Source organism: Protopterus annectens, chromosome 6.part0 (assembly GCF_019279795.1).
Source record: "Protopterus annectens isolate FY-2018-M chromosome 6.part0, PAN1.0, whole genome shotgun sequence".
Lineage (NCBI taxonomy): Eukaryota > Metazoa > Chordata > Ceratodontiformes > Protopteridae > Protopterus > Protopterus annectens.
Window position 1 is genome coordinate 1,721,961,086 of NC_056737.1, and position 26,124 is coordinate 1,721,987,209.

Here is a 26,124-nt window from a genome sequence, read left to right on the forward strand (position 1 = left end):
TTCTCCTTAATTTGGGGACTCATTGTTTGATCATGCTGTTTCATGATATGTTAGACATTCTACACTTAATTCTTCGCTCCAGAGGTATTCATTTATTTAACTTCTACCTTACTGGTCTTCTATTCTACATTCCCACTTTGTGTTCTTATTTTTTGCATTGTGAAATTTTCCATATTTGGGGCTCCTTTGCCTGTATTTCTCTTTGAGTATATTTGGTAACAGGAACGTGCACTAATGTAAATAAGATGGTTAGAGCTTTTATCATTTTGGATTCAAAATATCCTGCAGAAGATTGTAGATATTACAAAAAAGTGGAACAATGACAAGCATGAATCTGATCAGTTGTGGTGTTTATGCAATACCTGATCAGCTATGTAAACCCCTGGATTACACAATTATAAGTTAAAGCTGTACTGCTGATTTTACATACATTGACAGTTTTTATTTGAAGAAAATCTGTCACTAGGATGACTAGTAAACTTCTGCACTCACATTGTGTTAATGAACGGTAATGTATTTTGAGGGACATATTATATAAAAAGAAACACAAATAATTAGTTAAGCTACAGAAGAAGGGTTATACTTGCTGAGTATAGTACAACATTTTGCAATTATACCAGAAAGACTACTTTTGGAAAGAAGTGGTAAGTTTATCTTATAACTGCCCTGTGTTGCTTGCAGACATGCTACATTAGCTTTATAGGAACAGAGTTTACCTTCAAATATATCTACTAACCTATAAGACAGTATAACTATATGAGCTCTCTGGCAAAGTGCTCTGTTCACACTCCTAACATACAATGACATCATAATATCTCATTAGCTCAGTAAAAGTGTTTAAAGCCTGTGACACAAAACTCAACAGTTAAAACGCAGCATTACAAGTATAGTATAACAATATCAAAATACCAGGGGTTAAGATTAACTAAGCCAAACTAATAAAAAAACATAAGGTGGATATTGTGACTTGGCATCCCAACAACATCCTAGCAGTCCATGATTCAGCTCTGCTCAAACCAGTCACATATCATAATGGACATTGTAAGGAACTTTTAACAGTGTTATACCTCCTGGGGACAAAACTTTAGATATCTCATCTAGGTCAAAAAAGGATTAAGGCTAATTATGACATTGTTATTATTCATGTTGGAATGTACTGTCTTAGAATATCCTTCCTCATGAATACATACAGGATGTGTTGTGATTATTAAACATTACTGAAAGCATGGGAAACACATCTGCTTAGTAATTTTTTGCCATTGCCTTGTATGACACCTAAATATCATCACAAATTTTGGGATTTCTACCAGTGTCTATGAACGTGTGTCATAGACATGGGACTCAGAGATGTCATCCTAGAGTGAGATGTTCAACTGGACATAATGCTTTGCCTCTGATGGGATTCACCTCTCCCCAAGGAGAGCAAATACTGAAAAGGAAATGTTCCATCCTCGGTGTGTCCTTTTTTTAGGCTCCTTAAAATTCTAAGGAAAAATAAATGAAAAGTATAAAAAGATAAAAAGATGGCTTTGCTAAATGTCATGAGCCATGGAAAAAATGTATGATTCCTAAGCAATTTCTGCTTGTAGGATGTTGTTATACCATTACTGAATTACAATTTAAAGATCTAAAATATATATCACAAGTTCCAGTGTGAGATCATAAGTCCACATTATAAGTTTCAGAGCATACCTCCTGTCTATTTTGCATATCCACTGGGATAGACGGTGCTATCTCAGTCTTTGTAAATGAACACCCAAAAGACAGAAACCAAGAACTCAGCTTAGGACTAGAAATTAATTAATATAAGCCATATTGAATATAATATAATACAATTTAGCAATAACCCAGAACTGTGTGTGTGGGTATCACAGACTTTTCCCATGGTTAGCGTGATTTGATCACAAGGGCAAAGCCTGAGTGATGAAATGAAGCCAACCATGGGTAAATCCTGTGACACCCACATCCTGGAGTGGGTTATAGCTACTACACAATGACATTATTTTAGAAAGAAATTGTTTGCCTTCCTTAAATAATGTTTTTTTATAATGGTGCTGTGGTGTTCATCTGCATTCTTCCTTGTTACTAATGTACTGCGCATGCATATGGGACTTACATTCCCACACTTGCATAGTATATCAGTACAGTGCAGGAGAAGCAACAGACAAGACAGAATATCTGCTACTGTTTTTTTTTTTTGTTTTAACTGCTAAGATTTTCTGTGGGACAGTGCAGAAGTATAAGGAAATTGTAGTACTTTTCTGATTCTTTAGTTTTGCAGAATGTACCTGAGTTTTCTTGTATTTTGCTTTGCCTCTCAGCTTAAAACAATAGAAAATCTATGGTATTCTGTGGAAGAACTTTTTTCTTTTGGTATATGCTCAATGTTTACCAGGAACACTGGTTGGGCTATCCAGTCAGCATGCTCATTTTTGAATGGTAATGCGTCATTATTGTATAATATTAACAGAATCTACCATACATTCTCTGTGTCCTGTAAAGAGCATATTTTGATATAATACCATAGGCCCCTGTACCTCACATGAGGTCATCACATAAAATACCAAGTAATGTAGTACAAAGGGTGAACACTGTGAGATGTTAATTAACTTAAGCTTTTGTAAATATGTTTGATGTCCTCACTTCATTTGGATGCTTTAACCAAGTCAAAGGTCTCATCTCTTCACAAAATGAGTTTCTTCAGTGAAGGTGATCTTACTAGGTAAATAAAAAGAAAAACACACTCACTCTGAATGCAGACATTATACATGATGCAATAGTCTGTCAGTCTGTATCAGTAGAAATAAGGGATGGTAGAGAGTTCTGTAGAACTGATGCCTTGCCAGCAATGCCAGCCCGCTGAAGGGTGAGATGTAAGAGGTGCCTTCATTTCTGTGTTATGATGTTTTTAAGTAGAGCCTGTGACATCCAAATACAGCATGCTTTCATGAAAGGATTATACTTGGAAATGAGGTGCAGATGCAACAGATGTTACTTCATATGATAATCATTATGATCACTGCTGAAGTAGCCTTAGCTATATGAGTTGTGTCCTGCACAGCATACAACAGTCAGCTTCTAAAGCTTCAAGGGCACCATCCACACATCCAAACAATTACTCAACTTGATCTGAGCGGAAGAAAAACTTCTTCAGTTGTCAAGCCTTTCAGAGCTTTCCTGCCACTGAAAAATGCTTCTCTTGTGGACTTTTGAGGCTTGATGGTTGTCCAGTGCTTTCCATTGCTGGGTAGATAAATTTCCTTTAGGAAAAACAAATTCCACATTTTAATTTTATGTGAGAAAGTGAATTTTTCTATGAAATTATTAATTTTAAAGTTAGGAAAAGGTGTTTGTATTGACTACCATGAAACTTTTAAACAGGAGAATTACTTTTTACTTTTGTGGAAAAGGGTTGTTAAAACTAATTTAAAACGTTTTGCTTAGTAAAAATTGTGTTATTTTACTTTTCTGGGGGAGGTAAATTTTCAAAGTGCTTTTCTCTGTGTTTTGTGACAGTGGAAAAACGTTTTTACTACTTACCTATTTTACTGACTACTGCTACTTGACCTCCCCAGGAATCAGGTATCTTTTTCAGCTTAACAATGTTAACAACCTACTTGTACCTTGATTCTTCCTTCTTCCAGCCACAAAAAGAAAAAAAATAAAGTCTTTACCACCACAACTGGCTCCTAAAGTGCCTTAGCCACAGATGGGTGGGTGGCTCTGCAGTGGCTGTTTCTGGGGCCTGAGGCCATTCATCTTTTTTCTTTGGCTCTCTATACTGCAGTCTCTGCAGTTATCATTGAGAGGGGTTAGAGGTGTCCTCTTTGTGTGATGGTTTGCCCTTGGTGGGTAAAATAGAAAGCCAATTTTTATCAGTCCTGTGAGATGGAGCAGGAAATTCCTCTCTGCCTAACCAGACTGCAGTGACTAACTCCTAGGGAGGCTTTTCCTGGCGAAAGTGGGTCTGCTTCTTCAGATATTCTTTGCAAAATGAAGCAAAAAAAAAATAAGCGTATATCTTTTCCTGTGCCAGTCACTTTGAACAAGAGTATTTTGTTTTTAGACTTAGTTCAGTCTGTAGTTCGGGGTCTTGACCTTTCATTTTAGTTATTTCTGATAAGAGAAAGGGGGACTTTCAGCCTTCCTTCTCCCAGTTTGTTGCAGTGTTTACTGCTATCACTACAACTTTTGTCTAATAGCAAAACAAAAAAAAAAAAAAACACCAAGCTGTTGGTAAGCAATTGTTCAAAAAGCAATGGCAGGGAGGTTTCAAAAAGAAAGGAGGAACCCCTGAGAATGGACAGTCTAATAAACTGTAATGACTATCTGCAAGACTCCCCTTCCCACCCTGGCAAACCCTTAATCATTCCAATCAATCTGACACTCCATTTAACTTTTTGGCACAAGACAGTTTCAAATAGATGGGCTCTGAAAGTAATTCATCAGGTTTACAGATGACAGTGGGGGTCTCTCCCCCTTTAGAGGGATTTCCCAAGCCACTAGACCAAACTGGTCTTTTTCCTCCTCTTATTCAGCATCTGTTGTCTCAGGGAGTGATAGAAGTAGTCCCTCCTCCACTGCTTGGAGACGAGTTTTATTCAAGAATCTTTCTGGTGCCAAAGAAAGAAGATTCTTGGAGACCAGTCTGGATCTTTTATTTTTAAACCTGTTTATCATAGTCTCCATGTTCAAAATGTTATCCCTTCACAATCTATTACCGCTCATTCTCCATTTCAGTTTTATGGTGACCTTAGAATTAAAGGAAGTGCATCTTCACATTCCTGTAGACCCAGATTTCAGATGTTTCTTAATGTTTACTATGTCTATATAACACTATCAGTTCTCTGTGTTACCATTTGGTCTATCTGCTGCTCCAAAGATAATCACAAAGTGTCTAGATCCAGTGATATCCATACACAGACTGAAGACAATCATATTTTTCCTTATTAAGATGACTTGCTTATCTTTGTAGAGTCTTTTTCAAAGGGAATTTTTCACTTTGGTGAGGGATCTCTTACACAGACTGGGGTTCCAGGAGAACATATAACAATCTTGCTTGACTCTTTCTCACAAGATTACCTGGGGTGTTTCCTAGATACCTCAGTCTGAATAGCTTTTATTCTGCAAGAAAAAGTTGATGTGTATATAGATCCATTCCTGAGTTTTTCAATTCCGACTACTGTCTCAGACAAAGAATTTCTCAGGACTCTGTGTTTCATAGCATCTATGACTCTCATGATTCATGTGGTAAACCCCCACATGAGAAACATTTAGTGGTGCCTAGAATCTGTATGGTCCGAATATCAGCATTCCCTGGCATTCCAAACTGCAGTTTTTGAGTTTGTGAAAAGGGAGATTTCTTTTGGTGAAGAAACCAAATTTATCAGAATCCAGGTTTCCCATATTCTCTTTGATTTTTAGTACAGTCTACAAAAACAGACATCATAGACTTTGCTTGTAAGGCAGTATCTATAGGGATAAAAGTCCAGGATCTTTGCAAAAAAAAAAAGTCAAAACAAAAACATGTGAACATAAAAGAGATGTTTGCAGTCATAAATGTTATCAGCTCTCTCATTTATGTTCCCCAGGACCATTACAAGTGTTTCAGACAACACCACAGTGATGTGGTACATAAACAAATGGGGGGAACCAAATCTTACCCTCTGTGCAGACTATCCATGGTAGCCTGGAATATAGCTTTTCAACACAATCTCACTATACAGACATCTTACATACTATCGGGGCAAATTTGTGTGGCAGACCAGCTGAGCAGGGCCAGGACAGACTTCTAGGAATTTATCCAGCTGACGGGAGCACCTCATATAGATCTTTTTGCCTCCATTCACTGCAATCAGTTGTCAAAATTCTGCTCCAGGACACTATGCAAGGATTGGAAGACAGTGGGTTTTTCTTTTCCTTTGACAGAAATGTTCTTATATGCTTTCCCACCCTTTTTACTAATACCAGGAACATTCTGAAGATTCAGAAGGATTCTTCAAAGATCAGTGTGGTCACTCCCTTCTGGAGCAGGCAACAGCAAGTATCCCTTCTTTTGTAAATGGCCAGGGGAATTACCACCAGGTTCCTCACAGACTGGGCCTTCTCACACAGGACAAGAAATGTTTAATTCATGCTGACCCCAAACAACTGTAATGGACTGGCATGGACGATAGAATCTTAATACCTTTTAGGCACCAATTTTCTGAGGATGTGCAGCAGTTATTAAAGGAGGAAGGACAACCTGCTATTAGAAAAGCATATAGTAATAAATGGAAAATATTTTCTAGTTGGTTCCAGGACAGGAACCATCACCCTTTCAAGACTAGTGTTTCTCAGGTTATGTATTATTTGCATGAGTTACTATCCTATGGCCTGTCTTACTCCTCTATCAAGGTTCAATTGCTGGTAATTTCAGCATGTCTGCTTGTGGATTCCTCTCCTTCAATGCAATCTTATCTGAAATGTATTTGAAATGGGTGTTTCATACCAAGCATCCTAGGTAACAGGTAACTCCTCTTTGGGATATTAATTTTGCCATGAAAAACCTAACTCTTGCTCCATTTGAACCAGTCCATCAGGCTCACTTGAGGTACTTAACATGAAAAACAGGCAGAAAACATTTTTATCTCATGTTCCACAAAGACAGGAGAACTAATCCTTCATTTATGCCTGAAGTGGTTACTGAATTTACTGTAAACTAAGCTATCCATCTCTCCATCTTCTTTCCATTTCTTAAAGTGAGGGAGAAAGGATACTCCATACCTTGGAAGTTCACAGACAACCCAGGCACTTGCAGAACAAAATCTTTTAGGAATTCTGATCAATTGTTCATTTTTTGTAAAATTAAGAAAAAATGATAACCTGTGTCAAAGCAGACTATTTCCGAGTGGCTATCTCATGCTATTACCTTTTAGTCTCTTCTTCCTTACTGCCATCTCTCCTCTACACTGTCCCAATATTTACTAATCTGTCTCACAACTGTCCAAACTTGAACAATGTTAAAAATAAAATAGCCAAATTTGCAGTAAACTATAACAATAGAGCACACCACTACCTAGTCATCAGAGAATTAAACTAGTTGGAATGACCAAATCACCTAGTTCTTTCTCAGTTAACTAGAATCACTGACTTTTCTACAAGTCAGAAAATTGCCCAGCCCTTAACAACTTAATACAACACTACTCCCCAGAAGAATTTTACATTCTAGAGAAAAATCATTACTCATAATAAGAAAAAAAAATAAAGAAGTGCAGTGCTATTCCACTAACTGAAAAACACAAAGACACTGGAAAACAGGTGTAATATAATACCTTTTATTGCAGCAATATATGTTTTGCAATCTCTCGAGCTTTTAAGCTGGCATGAGCTCTTCATCAGGAGTTATTAAATACAGTGCTTAAATGTCCACTTTTGCATAGAAAAGAAGTACATAATTAATTTCTGTTGGACTAATAAAATAAATCATGAAAAATGCTAGTGAGTAAAAAATGCATCTTGGGCTACACCTCAGAGACAGACATTGTGTGTGTGTGTGTGTGTGTGTGTGTGTGTGTGTGTGTGTGTGTGTGTGTGTGTGTGTGTGTGTGTGAAAGAAAGATAGAAAGAGAGACAGAGACTGAAATGGTAGAAGACAGGGTCATGACATGCTTTAAAAATCAAAGTCTGGCATGATATATTATAGTTAGTGTTCACTTAGCACAGAACATAACACTCAGGGAGACTAGTCTAACATTTAATGAGACAATACATTTCAAAGTAAATATGTGTAGGGTTCAGTTAAATCCAGAGAAGAAAAAAAGTTATAATTTGTAAGTAGTTTGTGTAAACAAGCAGTCTTTCTGAGACAGATGTTTAGGTTAATAGAAAATATGAGTTAGCAATAATGCCCAATTCATGATAATGGGAAAGGCGGGGACTACCAAGAGAATGAGGTGCAGGGTTAGAAGGTATGCAGTTAATACACTAATCAGGCTGTGGTTTAGCTAAATGAGAGAAACGGAGAGAAAATAAAAAGAAAGTGATGCTATGTCAGCCTAAGTTTTGGAAGAAATGCAGAACTGATTAAGTTTTGTTATACTGTTATAAATGTCTGAACATTAAGGTCTTACTGACTGGTAAGTTTTTGGTTGCTACTCTTCTGACCAGAATGCTGTTTTATGTGAAAGTAACAACTTCTTGTCATGAATAAAACACAGGTGCTAACCAAATCACCTAATACCACAGGCAACTATTTATATGCATATAGTGTAGCTAAACTGTGGAACCACATGAAACTAAACTACCACTTTAGATGCAAACTCATACACAACATGAGTAAAACTTCACCTATCAAATCAATGGATCTGCTCCTGTATATCCCTAGGATAAATGCCACTGTTACCTTCAGCTTGCCATATCATCAAACCATTTCTCTTCTTTTAGAATCCCATGCCTCACAACCAGTCTTCACCAATACCTGAATAATTTTACTACCATCCCCCTGATATATACATTATTTTGTGACTCTCCCCCTCTATACTTCTAATATAAACCTTGTGATGACCATATATATATTTGTCTCTGAAACTGCTTTACCCCACCTCTTAAGTACAATATTAACAATTCTCCCAACCTAGTTTCCTTCCCTCACTTCCATTTCTTTGAATTAGTAAACACTAATTATATGATCTCTTATCTATCTGACAAACCCACTAATACACCTCTTTAGTTGCTCAGTGTTCACTATTTGCAAATGCATAAGTATCTTTTATACTGTAATAGTTGGACCTACTGTCATTTTAATGTAATCTAATTATCAATTGTATATGTAATTGCTAATGTAAATTATTTAATGTATAGTACTGAATGCCTGTTTAAAAATGTTTGCAATATTCTGGAGCTTTTCACCTCAGGCTCTGATGAAAAGGGGGTTTTGACTAAACTCAGTTAGACAAACCCGGTAAATGAAAACAAAATAAATAAAATGCATTTTTTATACTCACCACTGCAAGGCAATTTCAGGCAGGGTTAAGGCTTATTCTACCAAGGACTTGGGTTCATCTGTGGCTTTTTGGAAAGGGTTGGAGTCTAGAAGTATTCTAGAAGCAGCATGTCCTGTGTACATACTTTTACAAAGCTTGATATACCTGATTCCATCTCCAGGTCTAGGACAGGCTTTGCTAGGACCATTCTCTAGGGGCACCTGACCCTTACCTTTCCTCCTCCATGTCAGTCTAAGCTATGGTAATCTATTCGTATTAGCTAAGGCTATTGCAGTTGTTATGATGATGAACATAATAGCACAGATGGCTCTCTCTATTCAAATAGTGTACCATAATGTTTTGGGTATGTTTTTGTTACCATGGTGAGGATATATATTTTTACTTTCCTGGAATTGTGAAGTGCCTGGCACTCAAAATACTCTTTTTCTTCAGCTCAGCCCAAACTGAATGGGCAAGTGGAAGGTGTGCTTGAGACTTTGGAAACTGGCAGGTTGTTGTATCCTGTACTCATCTGAACATCTACTATTATGGTATGTTTACTTATATATATATATATATATATATATATATATATATATATATTTTTTTTTTTTTTTTTTCCTTGGTTTGATGTAGTAAAGTATAACCTACTTGGTTGATTATTATTATAGCACTAAAGGGAATGGCCAAGTTGAGAAGTTCCCGAGATAACTAATGTGTGTTTTATTTGTAGGTCAATCTCAGACTATAAAAGTCAATTTCAAACAGGCCGAACATTATCCTATTGACCTGTACTACCTCATGGACCTCTCATTCTCCATGACAGATGACCTGAATAATTTGAAAAATCTGGGACGTTTGATCTTTGATGCAGTAAAAAACATTTCTGAATCAGCACGTATAGGTATGGTAATGGTAATGGTATCATTTTTTGTTTGTTTTTCTTTGTATGTGATTTTGTTACAGAGGAGACAACGTTTTGACACTTTTAACAGCTGAACATCCTTGCAGTCCCTTTTCTTTAGCTACGTGATCTTTCATCATGCATCTGGTAGTATTTATACCAGTACTCAAGGAATAAAGTATGAGTAGAACAGGAGGAGTACCCTGGGTAAAAACAGATACCTGAGTAACCTGCTACCATTCTCCAGACCATAATTGTTGTAAAACCACAACCAGAACCTGAGCAGTTAATAAGATATAGGTAAATGTTATGCAAACATGTATGCATCTTGTTCTATAAAGTGGATAATCCTTTTCTAAAGCAAAACAGATGGTATGAGCAGGTTTTATTTGTAGCTGTATCTGCAGTAGCATGATACTTCACTAGTTAAGTTTTGTTCCTCAAAGGTCCTTGTTCATTGCTTCAGTTTTGACTTTTATTTACTGTTTCTGTGGATCTTAACATATTCTTCCTGTGTTTCTGTGTTTTTTTCTCTGGACATTTATTAGTTAGCCGGGTAACTGATTTGGGCCAGTGACCCTCTTCAGCCATGTCCAATGCCAGCACCAGTACACTACTAACATACATACGGACGCATAAGCAGAAGAGTAACAATTCTTATTAACGATGATTACTGAATCGTAACTTAAATTTTGTTATAGTAAATTGCTTCTAAAAATGTTACAGAAAATGACTTATATACAGTTAGAACATTTAAATCCGAGCATCTTAATCAACTCAACCATTTCATTAAATGACTCAGAGCGTGTAAGGCAGGGGGTAAAGAATAAGTAAGGGAGGAGGAAGTGAGCTAGCAGAGGCTGGGGGGAGTTTCATCAGCAGAGAAATGTTTTAGTGGCACAATGAGAAGCTTTTAGGGCCTCCATAGTGCCAGCAAGATGGTGGCAAACTGACTTCCTAGATGAATTTGTTCTCTTTGTTTTGATGTTTGACATTTATGTAGTTTCATCCTACGACTACTGATAGATAGATAGATAGATAGATAGATAGATAGATAGATAGATAGATAGATAGATAGACAGATAGATAGACGGACCTAAACCTTGTCACCACAGTAAACAGAACATGCTGGAGGGATAGATTCCTGTCCCAGAGACTTCCCATACTCTGGAACAAACTACCTATCAATATCAAACAAAGCTCCTCATTAGCACTGTTCAAGAAAAATCTTGATGATTGGATGGGAGATAGGAAATTCACCCCAGGAAATTTACCCCAGGGATCACTTCTGTGGCTCTGCTTGACAGTAGCACAGGAAAATAATTTTCTTGGGTGGCAAAAGCCAGGGTACCTTTGGCTAGGCTTATATATGCCCTAGGGCCAATAGCCTAGTACCTACCTATGAACCTATGATAGATAGATATTCTTTGCATCTTATACAAACAGTTTATACTTCCAGGTCTTCGCAGTGAAAAGTATAACTGTGTGAACATTTGTTGGATGACTGGCTGATTCTTTGAAGGGTGAGGCTGCCTCCACCAGTTGCGGTGATGTTTTGATGCTGCTGCTAGTGTGATTAAGCAATTGCAGTCTGCTTACTTAGGTCTTCAGTTCATTTATCTAGCTTCCAGTCAGGTTACTGTACCATATCATACTATACTGTACTGTTTTTTGGCAGCTAACTATATTTGGTGGACTCCTGCCCTCAGAAAAGCTTTGTTAGGATGAGTTATGGTACGGGTCCTTAAGTATATGTCCTTATATAGTTAGAAAAGGACAGTTAGATTGTTTCTACCTACTAGGTGCCAGTGCTGTTTTCCTTTAGCTCCTATTGCAAAACTGCCCTGCATCTTCATATCTATGTGCCTTATTCAACATTATCAGTTACCTTCAATTTATTTATATATATTAGGAGTCATTCTTATTTCGACACTTGCAGGAACTCCTTGTTCTACAAACTTAGTTCAGTAAATATTATAATAAATATAACTTATTTTCTGTATTCTGTTCCAATGAAGTGACTAGAAGTGTATTTCAGTTGTCTTAACTGAAGTTAAAATGAAATGTCACAACCTTTTCTTCTTCTGATTAACAGACAACAATACATTTATTGTAGCTAGCATGTTTCTCCATATCTTTTCAGGGTCAGTTCTGCGATGTTTTCCTAAATCACTTAAAGGGAGCAAAACTACTAAAACCAGTAAAGATTTATACAAGGCAAACTGAAGAGCAGCAGTACAAAGAGACCAAAAGGACCCGTACCATAACTCATCCTGACAAAGCTTTTCTGAGGGCAGGAGTCCACCAAATATAGTTAGAAAAGGACAGTTAAGAGTTCACTATATAACTGGATGCAGACACCTTAGTAAAAGGGCACTAACATGCTCACATGCATGTACAGTTCACATGCATAACATACATGGCAGTAAACTTCTGTTTTACTGAATTGTATCTTGCATATGCATGTCATTTACCTTCTCGAATATTTTTTAGAGTATATAAAGGGCTGTGTGCCATAGCTCTTTGGGATCATATTATAAATTGTTGTGCTCCCCTCCCATGGGCTGTAATTGGAATACAGTTTCAGTTTGCACTTATTTTGTCTGTTTTCCTTTGCTGTTAATATATACCCTAAAATTTCATTCACGTGGATCCTGTTAAAGCTTTTGCTTTAACGTCTGCCACAGAATTAGTTGTTTCCATTGGTCTTTTTGCCTTCTAAGTCTTTTTCCTCATTGAACCGATTTTAGGCATCATTGGCTTGCTTGTTTTGGCTTTCAGTATAATTTGCTAATTCCTGTTGAATTGGCAGTGGAATTAGTGTTTTTGTTCATTGCTCATTTGCATCTACTGCAATTTTTTTTTTATCGGTCTTACAAAGAACAAGTACAAGTACGTCCACAATGTATTTAAAAATTTCTCCTCAAATTGTTTGGAGAATTATTGCATTGTTTTCTTGGGGGGGAGTCTACCAATTGTTACCAGTGTAAGAAATGTCTCATGCTGTCTGATAATCATCTATTACTCAAACAGCATTACACGGTATTTGAGAGATGTACATATATAATGTCCTTGGAAGCAAAAATCTACCACACAGCAAACCCAGACTTTAAAACTGTCAGCAGTACACCACAAACTACACCTCAACAAGGCCATCACAATACACATAGTCCATTACATGGTGAGGTTCTAACGATTAACTTACCTAAACCTCAAAGACTTCCAAAACAGTATATAGGCACAAATCACACTCAGCAAGTTAAACGTACCTCCTTACAAAACATAAGAATCCAAGGGTCACAGACATACCTCTCTACCTGGAAACATCAAAAATCTGGACAAGACCCAAGAAAAATAGGTACAAATCTGCACACTGATTAACATCTAATTTACATATATAATTATGTAACCCCATCCACTCCAATGGAATTGTGGGATGCCAACCTTCAAATGTAAACTGAAGAACAGACAACCAAAATATGGCACCAGAGTCCCCCTGCAGCCATTCAAATGTTCCATGAGCTGGCTATTTCACCCCATTTACCATAAGCACTAATGTGTGCATACTGCTTTACTTCTACGATGATTATTTAGATTTTATTTTTACATTTTACAGCACAACAATGTACAAACACTAAGAGACATCTGGTAAACAAAGCAATACTGTCTCACAATGAAAATCGACTTGGCATTAAAACTTCCCTGCCCTTGAAACTCACATTCATTGAAACCCACACCACATCCAAAGAAAATGCATCTGGTCAGTGGTGGATAAAGATTACCTTTAGGCTGTTTTCAAATCATTGGCCCCTTGCACACAAAACAAGAAACATACATATGTTCTTTTCTTTGATACACCTTCCTGACTTTCTTAAATTATATTCCTTGTATAATACAACACACTTGTTAGACAGAGTGCATTTTAAATTTATTGTTTGAACATTTTTCCAGTAGGCTGTACTGTAGGCAATAAAACAAAATGCATGAACCAATAATGACAAAATTGCCCAATTTTAAACATTTCTATCATAAATGTTTACTTCCACATCCACACTATAAATAGAATGACAGTAGTGTAAGCCATAGGCATCTTGCAATGCCTCTCACATTTATTTTCAATTTCTTTTTTTTGGGGAGGGGGGGGGCAAAAGGTCAAAAACCAGGGACACATTTTAAACATTGCTTGTATAATTTTGAAAAGTTGCTAGAATAAAATGCTGTGTTACCAGCATGCATGTCGCTAGCAAGTCTTGAGCCCTGGACCCTATGCACTACAGTCAGAGTAACATACTACTAAGCCAAATCAACAGCTTTCTGAAAAATAGCAAGACTGAAACTTAATGGCTATCATTTAGTGAATTATTTTCTCAGGGAATTAGGAAACAATAAAAGCCAGAAGTACCACTATATGGGTTGCTCTGTTGTGCAAATTCTGAATACATATGTGACGCCCGCGCCCTGGCCCAGCAATCAAGGAGCTTCAATCCTCACCACTAACACCAGAAAGGGCATCTCATATCGGTGAAAAGGATAAGAAATACACACAGTAAAGTGCAATTTCCCATAAGAGCACACAGAGATCACAGTCAGTCTGGGGCCAGTTGCTCCCTTGCTCTCCAGGTCCCAATAAGACTCCCCACTGGCACAGCTATAGGGTCCAGATTTCAGCCTAGCTGGCAAGCTAGCCTCCAATACCCTCTCTGTCCAACCAATGCTTCGTGTCCCTGCCCAAGTAGCTGACACACACACACACACACACACACACACACACACACACACACACACACACACACACACACACACACACACACACACACACACACACACACACACACTTTCAGATAAGTATTTATACAACTTCACCGACACTCCTGGGAAAGGCTGACACAGATTCTCCAGCTGTGCCCCTATGCCCAGACTATACGGTAGTAATTCCTGCCACCACCAGTTAATAATTATCAGCTACCCAAAGACCCTTAAAAGGGTGTCCAATTATTACTGTGCAATATTATTATCCAATAGTAGTGTAACTAAGCAGCCTTAAGGCTTATTTGGAGTGACTTAGACAGTAAACTCTATAAATATGCAATGTACTCTAGAGCTTAACTTATATCTACATAAACCAGCTACAGTTAAGAGGTTTTAAAAATATTTAATAATAATTACTAGAAACACAATACAATACTACTACACCACAGTGCTAGTCAAGAGTTCAGAGATCACACAGAAATTTAAAATAATTCAGTAGTACAGTTCTGACATAACAGAAAAACACTAAGTCTAATCTCCCCCCCAAAAGGAGAGATATCTATACCAAATGATTGCAGCCCCCCAAACATCTCCAACGCCCAAGTGAGAACTGCTCTCTCCAAAGCAAAAAACACAGCATCCATGGGACCTGATGGTGTCCCCGGCTGTGTGCTCCATGAACTCAATGAGGAATTAAACCCACAGCTAGGACAGCTGTTTAATCAAAGTCTTACCTCTGGATACGTACCCAGGGAGTGGCGCACTGTAACTGTGGTCCCACTTCACAAAGGCGGTGCCTCCACCGACCCTGGAAATTACCGGCCCATTAGCTTGACAAGCCTTATCTGCAAAGCCATGGAGAGGATCATAATGGACCTCATAAATAAAGACATAGGGAATTTGCAGACTTTGGATCCTACCCAGTTTGGCTTTGTCAAAGGCAGATCATGCCTTTTAAACTTGGTTGACTTTTTCGAAACAGTCACCAAAGCCATTGATGAGGGAAAGGCAGTCCATACAGCCTACCTCGATCTGGCGAAGGCCTTGATACAATACCCCACTCGGGTATCATTGAAAAACTCATCAGCTTAAATATTAACCCATACATCACAAGATGGGTTGCAAACTGGCTGAGTGACAGAACCCACAGGGTCAGAGTTGCTGGTGCCATGTCAGACTCAAAGCCTGTCACAAGTGGTGTCCCACAGGGCTCAGTCCTGGGCCCACTCTTGTTTGGCATCTACTTCTCTGAAGTACAAGCAAACACAGGAGGGTTATGGCTGACAAAGTTTGCAGATGACTGCAAACTGGGCGCCATAGTAGAAAACACATATATCCTTCAGAAGGGTCTCACAGAAACGGATAACTGGTGCCAGAGCCATGGCCTAAAGTTAAATGCCAAAAAATGCATAGTCATACCCTTCGGGAAAAACAAGGTTACCCCTAGCTACCAAATAGGTGGCAATCCACTGAGCACAGAAGAAGTTATCAGGGACCTGGGGACCCAGGTTGATAGTAGTCTGTCATTCGACACCCATGTAGCTAAAGTAGTTAGGAAGACCTTCTACATTGCCCACCTTATCATGAAGGGATTCTCATCTAGATCAAGGGAGGTCATTGTCTCCCTCTACTCATCACTCATCAGACCAATGATTGAGTACAATGCCCCATTCGGAATGTATCTGACCCGACACTTGCAGCAGCTGGAGAGGCCACAAAAGTTCCTCACCAAAAGGATAAAGGGTCTCAAAAATCTGTCCTATGCTGCCCGACTGAAAGAACTCCAGCTCTATTCAGTCGCCAGCTGCTCAGAGGTGACCTTTGCCTAACATACAAGGCCATGTCAAACCCAGATTTGATGAATATGCTTCACCTCAAAACATCTAGATCCATCAGAGCCACAAGGGCGGGAGACTTAAACCTCGACACGGCTATTAATAGGACGTGCTGGAGGGATAGATTCATCACCCAAAGACTCCCTATGCTGTGGAACAAAATCCCGGTATATGTGAGGCAGAGCACCTCGCTGGCCTTGTTCAAGAGAAATCTTGACCAATGGATGGGAGATTGCAGATATACCCCAGGGATTACCTCAGTGTCACTGCTCGACAGAGGCACAGCAAAATAATGGGTATAGTTCCCCATACTAAAGGGGTGGCGTAAGCCACAAAACGATGGGCTAGGCCTGTAAATGCCCTCGGGCAGATAGCCTAGTATGAACCTATGAACCTATGAACCTATAATTCCTGGCTACTTCTAGGAGAAAACACAGTTCTAACATACTACTTACATAAAGAGAGCATAAGGCAGAGTGCTGAGTTAGATAGTCAGACAAAAATACTTACAGTCTCTCTCTGAGCAACAGTTTTTAAAATCACTAACAAACATTTCTGCTGGGCCTTCCCAGATTACATCATTCTCATTTAGTTCCCATTACATAATTTCTTTGACACTTAGCCTGGAGTTCCCATGCCAACAGGCTACATTATTTAGCAAGCTAAGACCTGCTCAGGTAGCTACAACAATAAAAGACATTTCACATATACACTCTAGTAATTATTCCTTAAGTTAAAACAATAGAAAGAATGTGCTAGTACAAGCATAATGACTCCAAGCTCTGGAGATCAAAAGAACATGCAAGGCATAATTTTAATTTCAAAGAACAGATGTGAAATGCTTGACTTAGTTTTCTTTACAGCAGAGGGCAATGTTGCCACATTGTTGAAATAGCATTTCTTTACATTTAAGAAACAAGCCTGTATTTTACATTTATATTTATAAATGCCAGAATTATGTATCAAATTCTATTTGACTAGGCTGGTAGCCTTCATCTATCTCTACCAGTCTTTAACACCCCCCCCTGAGAACTTAAGCTAGTTTTTCAAGTGACCCTTGATAAACGCCGCTTGACAGGGTTAGGTCTATCTGAGTGTACCTCACCCCATTCCCTGTCTTGAGAGACCATCTGCACTGGCATTGCTATTCCCACTGCGGTGCTGCACTGACATAGCATATGCTTGCAACCCCAGGCTCCATCTTAGCAACTTGGCATTTTGCTGGCTGGATGTGTTTAACCATATTAGAGGGATGTGATCTGTCATAACAGTGAATTTTCTTTCATAGAGAAAAGACTGAAGTTTCTGCAGTGCCCACACTATGGCTAGACATTCCTTTTCTACAGCTGCATAGCATTCCTCCCTGGGTTAGAGCCTATGACTGAGATAAACCACTGGGTACTATTCCCCCTCTGAAGAAATCTGGCTAAGTGCAGCCCCCATCCCATAGTTCAAAGCATCCACTTGCACAAAAAAATTATTTGCTGTAATCTTGACTGGCTAACACAGGGGGTACTCGCAAAGCTTCTTTAAGCTTCTGGAATGCCTGCTCATATGCTGGGTTCCACACTACCTTATCTGGCCTGTTGTCAGGTCTGTGAGGGGAGCAGCTATGGTACTATAACTGGGGACAAACATACTGTAGTACCCTGTTCTTCCTAAAAATGCCCTCACGTGCTTTTTAGTAACAGGTGCAGGCCATACCTAAATGGTTTCCATTTTGGCAAGTTCTGGCCTTATCTTACCACTTCCCACTCTATGTCCTAGGTAGGAGACCTCTGCCATACCCACCTGACATTTGCACGGCTTAATGGTCAACCTTGCCCTCTGTAGTCTGCCCAGCACCTCCCTGACATGCTGAAGGTGCTCTGGCCAGGAATGGCTGTAGATGGCAATATCATATAGATAAGCAAGGGCAAACCCTCCTGATCCTGCTAGGATATTATCCACCAGCCTCTGGAAAGTCGCTGGAGCATTCTTCATCCCAAAGGGCATTTTTGTGAACTCATACAAGCCAAAAGTAGTCACAAAGGCTGACTTCTCTCTAGCACTGGGAGTCAAGGGCACCTGCCAGTAACCCTTGGTAAGATCAATAATTATAAGATACCTAGCCCCACCCAGCTGCTCTAGGGCCTCATCTGTCCTAGGCATGGGATAAGCATCCGCCTCTGTGTAACTATTTAATTTCCTGTAGTCCACACAGGACCTGGTGCTGTCATCCTTCTTTGGCACCAGCACCACTGGGTTGGCCCAGGGACTGTTGGAATCTTGAATCACCCCTAGTTCCAACATCTCTTGTACCTCCTCCCTCAGAGTCTATCTGACTCTCTCAGGCACCCTATAAGGAGCCTGCCTAATAGGCCTTTGGGGTCCTTTATCCACCTGGTGCTGCACCAGGTGGGTGCACCCTGGTTTCCCAGTGAACAGGTCCCCACATTCCTGCAATACTGCTCAGATTTCTCGGACCTGGGTAGGAGATAGCTGCTGGGACATTGATACCCCCTTCCACTGAGGTGTCAGCCCATGCATCACTGAGGAGATCCGTCACCAGATCTCCCTCAGACTCCTCCTGCAATCTACTGTCAATGTTCAGCACAAGGGCCTCTCTATCATGGTAAGGTTTCATCATGTTAACATAGTACAGTTTGTGCCCCTGACATCTGCCTAGCAGTTCCACCATGTAGTTAACATCACTTACCTTTCTTACCACCTTGTTGGGACCCTCCCAAGCTGCTTGCAGCTTTTTGTGTCTGACAGGAATGAGAACCATTACCTGCTGCCCCACAACATACTCTCTAGCTTGAGCATTCCTGTCATACCATCACTTTTTCTGTTGTTGGGCTTTTTCCAGGTTTTCCTGGGCCTAGCCCTTGAGTTCCCTGAGCCTTGTCCTGAGGTTTAGGACATATGCCACAACAGACTCCTTGTGAGACTCATACTCACCTCCCTACTCATCTTGAATTAAATCTAGAGGTCCCCTCACCCTATGCCCATACAGCACCTCAAAGGGTGAACAACCTGTGGATTCCTGGGGAACCTCTCTGTAAACAAACAACAGATGGGGCAAATATTTGTCCCACTCCCTCTTAAACTGATCTGCAACTGCCTGTAGCATGGACTTGATTGTAGAGTTTAACCTCTCATCAAGACCATTAGTCTGGGGGTAGTAGGGGGTGGTTTTCATGTGCTTCACCCCACAGGACTTCTACAGACAAGCCAGAAGGTCTGACATGAAATCGGCACCTCTGTCAGACAGTATTTCTTTTGGGAAACCCACCCTGCTGAAAATCTCTAACAAAGCATTTGCCACCTTCTCTGCCTCAATGGAGGACAAAGCCACTGCCTCTGGGTATCGTGTAGCATAATACACTACCACTGGGATATACTTTTTCCCTGTGGAACTTGGGGTACTCAGAGGACCCACAATATCCATAGCTACCCTCTGAAATGGCTCCTCAATCATAGGGGAAAGACATCAAAGGAGCTCTCACCTTGTCTCCTGCCTTGCCTACCTTTTGGCACTGCTCACAGGTCCTGCAGTACCTTGTTACATCTCTGGAAATTCCAGGCCAATGGAAGTTCTGCATAGTATGCCTCTTTCTACGTTTTATGCCCATATGACCTGCAAAGGGAATACCATGAGCTATGGCTAGAAGCACCAGACGGTAGGCTCTAGGCACCACCAACTGCTGTACTCTTTCACCTTCTAGCCCTCCCTCAGGGGCCCACTCCCTGTATAGTAACCATTTGTCCCAGTACACAGATTCCCCCTTTTCTTTAGAATCAGGTGCCTCCCCTAGCTTCCTGCCTCAGGCCTTGCATTATAGGGTCTGAGAGCTGAGCCTGGCTCAACTCTCTCCTTGCAACCATTCCCAGCTCCCCTTCCACAGGAAGTCTGGCATCCTCTGACAGTGGTGCCTCACTGTCAGCCTGGGTACTATTACTCACCTCTACCTTTGCAGTTACCCTGTACAAGGGAACATCAGTACTCACAAGCAGCTGTGGCGCACCTTCAGTTTCACTGCTACAGCATAGCTCACTCCCTGAAGTAACCACCTCACCAGTCCTGGCTGCAAGTATGCAGTCTGGGTCTTCCTCAGGATACCAGACCTACATGCTTGTCTCCTAGCCTGACCGCGTGTAACTGCATAAGCACATGGTACTGCCTCATCCAAATCCCTCCCTCTCAGGACATCTGCAGGATGGTAGTTTAGTACCCCTGTTGTCTCAAGACAACCTACTATTGGCATTTTGTTTTTCCCACTTACTGGCTCCCTCACCTCTGGTTCCCCACCTTGCCTCCATGGACACCTGTATGCCACATGGCCCCACTGGTTGCGTTCAAAATATCTAACCCTAGCTCCTGGACATGTACCTGGACTTGTGGCTTCCCCTGCTTCTGGCAGATTCTTTTGGGGTAGTCTGTGTTGACCACCATGGGTTCCTTTAGACCCATGAGCAGTACTGGGGTTCCCCTTCCTGTGCAGGGCTGCCCTGCTGGCCAGGTATAGGTCTCCCTTCTTCCCCAACTCACCTGAAGTAGCACATTTTCTATCAGCTAACCAGATCCTCAGGTCCTCAGGCAAAGTGCTAAGGGCTTGTTCCCCTCACCAAAAGCCTGCCAGCCCTTCAAAAGTGGTGACCTGACATCCACTCACCCAGCTATGAAAATAAGTGCTCAGTTCAGCAACATATTCATGCACACTTTCATCTGCCTTGCATCTATGCTCACAAAACTTTTTCCTATGCATTTCAGGTGTTAGCTTAAAATATTCTAAAAGACATTTTTACAGCATTATAATCAGAACAGATAGTGTCAGGCATCTTTGACAAAAAAGTTACAGCTTTGTCTTGGAGTAAGGGGGTTAGGAACTGTACCCAGAGCCTTTGGTCAACACTATACTGTTTGCATACCCTTTCAAACATATGAATGAAACTATCAAAATGATCCCCCTCTTTAAATTGCGGAAGAAATTTACTGACATGTGCTTCTGGGGTCCAGTTACTCCCTTCCCCATTACCTCCATTACTCTGTTGAAAAGTCAGCATTTCCCTCTCATGCCTCCTCTGATGCTTTTTTCTTCAGCTTCTATCTCCAAACACCTGGCCTCCAACTCAAGTCTCTTTAGCTCCAGCGGGATTTTTAAGTCCACTGCAGAAAGGTTGAGCTTTCCATTCTCTGAGGATATTGTGTCTCCACTGCCAGTCTGATTGCCCTTAGCAGAAAGGTTGAGCTGTCCATTCTCCGAGGATATTGTATCTCCACTGCCAGTCTGATTGTCCCCCTGAATGATGTTTTCTGATGCAGCTGTAACCAAGGCTGCAATCTGGTCTGCCTTAGTCAGGTTTCCATGCACCAGTCCCCTAGCATGGCACATCTCCACCAGCTGGCTCCTTGTCAGCTTTCCATACTCCTCTGCTGACATGCTGCCTGCTCACTCTGACTAACTAAGCTAACAAAAGAAATAAAACAATTGTGATCTGAACTCTGAGTATTCACTGCGTGGCTGATTTGGAGTTCAAAACACCTTCAGAGATCACTGTACATAAGCTACAGGATTCACTCTACCCACACCCCTACAAGCCAATTAGTATTTGCCAACTAATTAATATGTGATGTGGATATTCTACTAATGTCCACCAATTAGTATGTGTAGTGGATCCCACCACTGCAAAGCAATTAATATGTGAGGTGAATATCCCAACCACAGCCACCAATTAATATGTGATGCCCGTGCCTTGGCCCAGCAATCAAGGAGCTTCAATCCTCACCTCTAACACCAAAGAGGGCATTTCATATAGGAGAAAAGGATAACAAATGCACACAGTAAAGTGCAATTTCCCTTATGAGCATACAGAGATCACAGTCAGTCTGGGGCTAGTTGCTCCCTTGCTGTCCAGGTCCCCAGTAAGACTCCCCACTGGCACAGCTATAGGGTCCAGATCTCAGCCTAGCTGGCAAGCTAACTTCCAGTACCCTCTCTGTCCAACCAGTGCTTCGTGACCCTGCCCAAGTAGCTGGCACACACACACATGTTGAGATAAGTATTTATACAACTTCACAGACACTCCTGGGAAAGGCTGACACAGATTCTCCAGCTGTGCCCCTATGCCCAGACTCTACAGTAGTAATTCCTGCCACCACCAGCTAATAATTATCAGCTACCCAAAGGTGCTTAAAAGGGTGTCTAATTATTACTGTGCAATACTATTATCCAATAGTAGTGTAACTAAGCAGTCTTAAGGCTTATTTGGAGTGACTTAGACAGTAAACTCTATAAATATGCAATGTACTCTAGAGCTTAACTTATCTCTACATAAACCAGCCACAGTTAAGAGGTTTTAAAAATATTTAATATTTAATAATAAATACTAGAAATACAAGACAATACTACTACACCATAGTGCTATTCAAGAGTTCAGAGATCACACAGAAACTTAAAATAATTCAGTAGTACAGTTCTAACATAACAGAAAAACACTTAGTCTAATCTTTATAATTCCTGGCTACTTCTAGGAGAAAACACAGCTCTAACATACTACTTACATAAGAGAGCATAAGGCAGAGTGCTGAGTTAGATAGTCAGACAAAAATACTTACAGTCTCTCTCTGAGCAATACTTTTTAAAATCACTAACAAACATTTCTGCTGGGCCCTCCCAGATTACATCATTCTCATTTAGTTCCCATTATATCATTTCTTTGACAGCCTGGAGTTCCCAGGCCAACAGACTACATTATTTAGCAAGCTAACACCTTCTCAGGAAGCTACAACAGTAATAGACGTTTCACATGTACACTCTAGTAATTATTCCTTAAATTAAAACAATAGAAAGAATGTGCTAGTCCAGACATAATGACTCCAAGCTCTGGAGATCAAAAGAACATGCAAGACATAATTTTAATTTCAAAGAACAGATGTGAAATGCTTGACTTAGTTTTCTTTACAGCAGAGGGCAACGTTGCCACATTGTTGAAACAGCATTTTTTTTTTACATTTAAGAAACAAGCCTGTATTTTACATTTATATTTACAAATGCCAAAATTATGTATCAATTTTTATTTGACTAGGCTGGCAGCCTTCGTCCATCACTACCAGTCTTCACAACATATATCAAGCAAATAAAACTAAAAACAATATATCAGTTATGCAATTTCAGATCTATACAACAAATAATTAAAATTATATGATATATGCAATCTTCTTGAAATGTCAAGCCTAGACAGTTTACCATTTATGTAAAAATGATCATGGGAAGTTTTCCACTCAAAGATCTGTGTTTAACTGATTTGCCTGAAAATATAAATCAATCTGAAGGTTTGCACATTTTAAATTTTGGATTACCATCATGTTATGCATCACAGCTCTCAATCTCTTAGCAGAAAACAAACTGGACAAAGCTCACAAGTGGTGGTGGCTAGGGAGTTTAGGCTCTTTTTACCTCGTGCCCAAGGTACAGGGTTTGAGCCTGAGTACCTCTAGCCACCAGGTATATTAAAATGGGGGGCAATCCATTCATTCACAGACACACACACACACACACACACACACACACACACACACACACACTAACACAACCACATATATTGCAGTGAGACCAAACTGCATGACTTAAGAGGAGAGGGTTAATTTAGAAAAACACAAAAAATAGTAGCTTGCTCATACAATGATGGAACGGTTAGTGCTAATGCCTTGCACTGCTAAATTTTCTGTTTTTTTTCTCTGGATGGAGGGTTTTTTGTGTTAAGTTTGTATGCCCTCCTTTTGTCAATGTGGGTTTTTGCTAGTGGTTAGTGTCTCAAGTTTCATCCCACATCACAAAACACTTCAGTATGCAAATCAATGATCATCTTAAATTGTCTATGTGTTTTGTTTTAGTTTATCTTTACATTTTCTAATGGTTGTCATCTCATCAAGGTTTTATACTCTGTTACTCCCATTTGCTTGCTGAGCTCAGTTCATTCTCACTGATGACCCTAGCTAATAACAAGTTATTATCAGAACGTGAATGAATGAATGAATGAATGAATGAATGAATGAATGAATGGTCAGGATGGGAAAGGAATAGGGATACAAATATGCAAAGACTAAATCAGATTCAAATGTTGTAACAAGAGTTGTCATCTTATCCCACATCAGACTAGAAAAACGTGGAGAATAATTTTCTATGTCACTTCAGGGTCAGACCACTGAATCAGGATTTTTCAGCAGTTATAGGTTCCCCCATCATTTGACCGAGAAATTAAGTGCCGTACTTATGAATGGGTGAACATGTTCACCTGTAAAACAAGTTACCTGAGAGACACATTGCTTATTTAACAGTTCCTTGACAGTTAGTTTGTTTTAGAAGCTCCTGCTATGCCATCTGTTTGTTTTAGCTGTTGAGGAGCTGACTCACTCATCACACACACACACACACACACACACACACACACACACACACACACACACACACACACACACACACACACACACACACACACACACACATATGCCCCTTACCTCTAAATACATCCAGCGAGTATCCATCTAAATAAAATCCCCAGCCAGTGCGCAAACTTCTTCTAAATAAATAATCCAGCCAGCGTCTTCAAACTTCTTTCCTTGAGCGTCCAGCCAGCATCTTAAAAGTTTAAACTCCTTTCCTATTCTAAATAAGATCCAGCCAATCTTTTCCGGCTCTGGTGATTGCCGCTTGCAAAAGCATTTGAACCAGACGTGGTAAGTGCTACAAACGAGTGCAAGCTGAAGTCTGACAGGCTGGTGGAGCTGGCGCCATCGTGGACGTGATGACGTCAGTTCATAAAGTGCGAAAATTAAAAAAAGAGAAAAAACAAAGCGCAAATAAATCAGAAATGAAGGGGTGCTATTCGGGAATCATGGCACCCCATTATTTGGACCCCAAAACTCAGTAAAAACTGAGTAATTCATGGCAGTTGAGAGATATGGCCACAGATGCTGAGCTGTAAGGAAAGTGTCAACCCAATCAAACATTCTTGTCATAGATTAATCCATTGTAAGACATACAGATGTACTTCTTCTCAGGTTGAGCATGGAAAGAGTGATGGCTAGTTGCTGTCTAGTGCAAGGATCCATTAGCTCATGCACTCACTCAAGTCCTTGAACAAGTTCTGGTATAACTCTGTCATAGTTCATGCCATTGTCAATGACTTCAGATGTACCTCCCTGGATTATATAAGGAGTCATATGAGGGAGTTCTTAGACTATGTGCCCAAGGCAGGTATGAGCCTAGCACTGAGCAGCATTCTTCCATCTCCAAGGATGATGACAAAGTATGAGAAAAGAATAACGGACTTCAATAATTGGCTTAGTTTTTGGTGCCATTCAAAGGGGCTCCAATAATTGTCAGCCTGGGAAGGTATACTTCACAGACCACACTGTTTCATCAGGGATGACCAGTATCTGTCTCCTCTAGGGTTTCAGTTATTGGCAAAGGCATTGCCCACTCCTATAATGGGTTTTTTAGACAATGCCAACCTGATAAACCTACTAACATAACAAAACAAGAAAAGGAAACTATGAAGGTGTTACTGATCAGTTCTAGAAGCCTAAACAAGAAACTCCACTCTACAAATCCTATGCACCCTGGAGGACATTGGCATCTGTGTAGTGACTGAGACACAGTTTAAAATGGTTGAGATCACTTAGGCT

At 40.1% G+C, this 26,124-nt stretch overlaps 1 protein-coding gene across 3 annotated transcripts in view; it reads left to right on the top strand.

The window, feature by feature from the left end:
* Positions 1-26,124, top strand: part of LOC122804910 (integrin beta-2-like) — a 1,273,642-nt gene that overhangs the window by 621,969 nt on the left and 625,549 nt on the right. For all 3 annotated transcript variants that reach the window (XM_044075119.1, XM_044075120.1, XM_044075118.1), the window contains exon 5: positions 9,697-9,867. In XM_044075119.1, the coding sequence (XP_043931054.1) occupies positions 9,697-9,867 (171 nt within the window). The remainder of the gene's footprint in view (positions 1-9,696; positions 9,868-26,124) is intronic.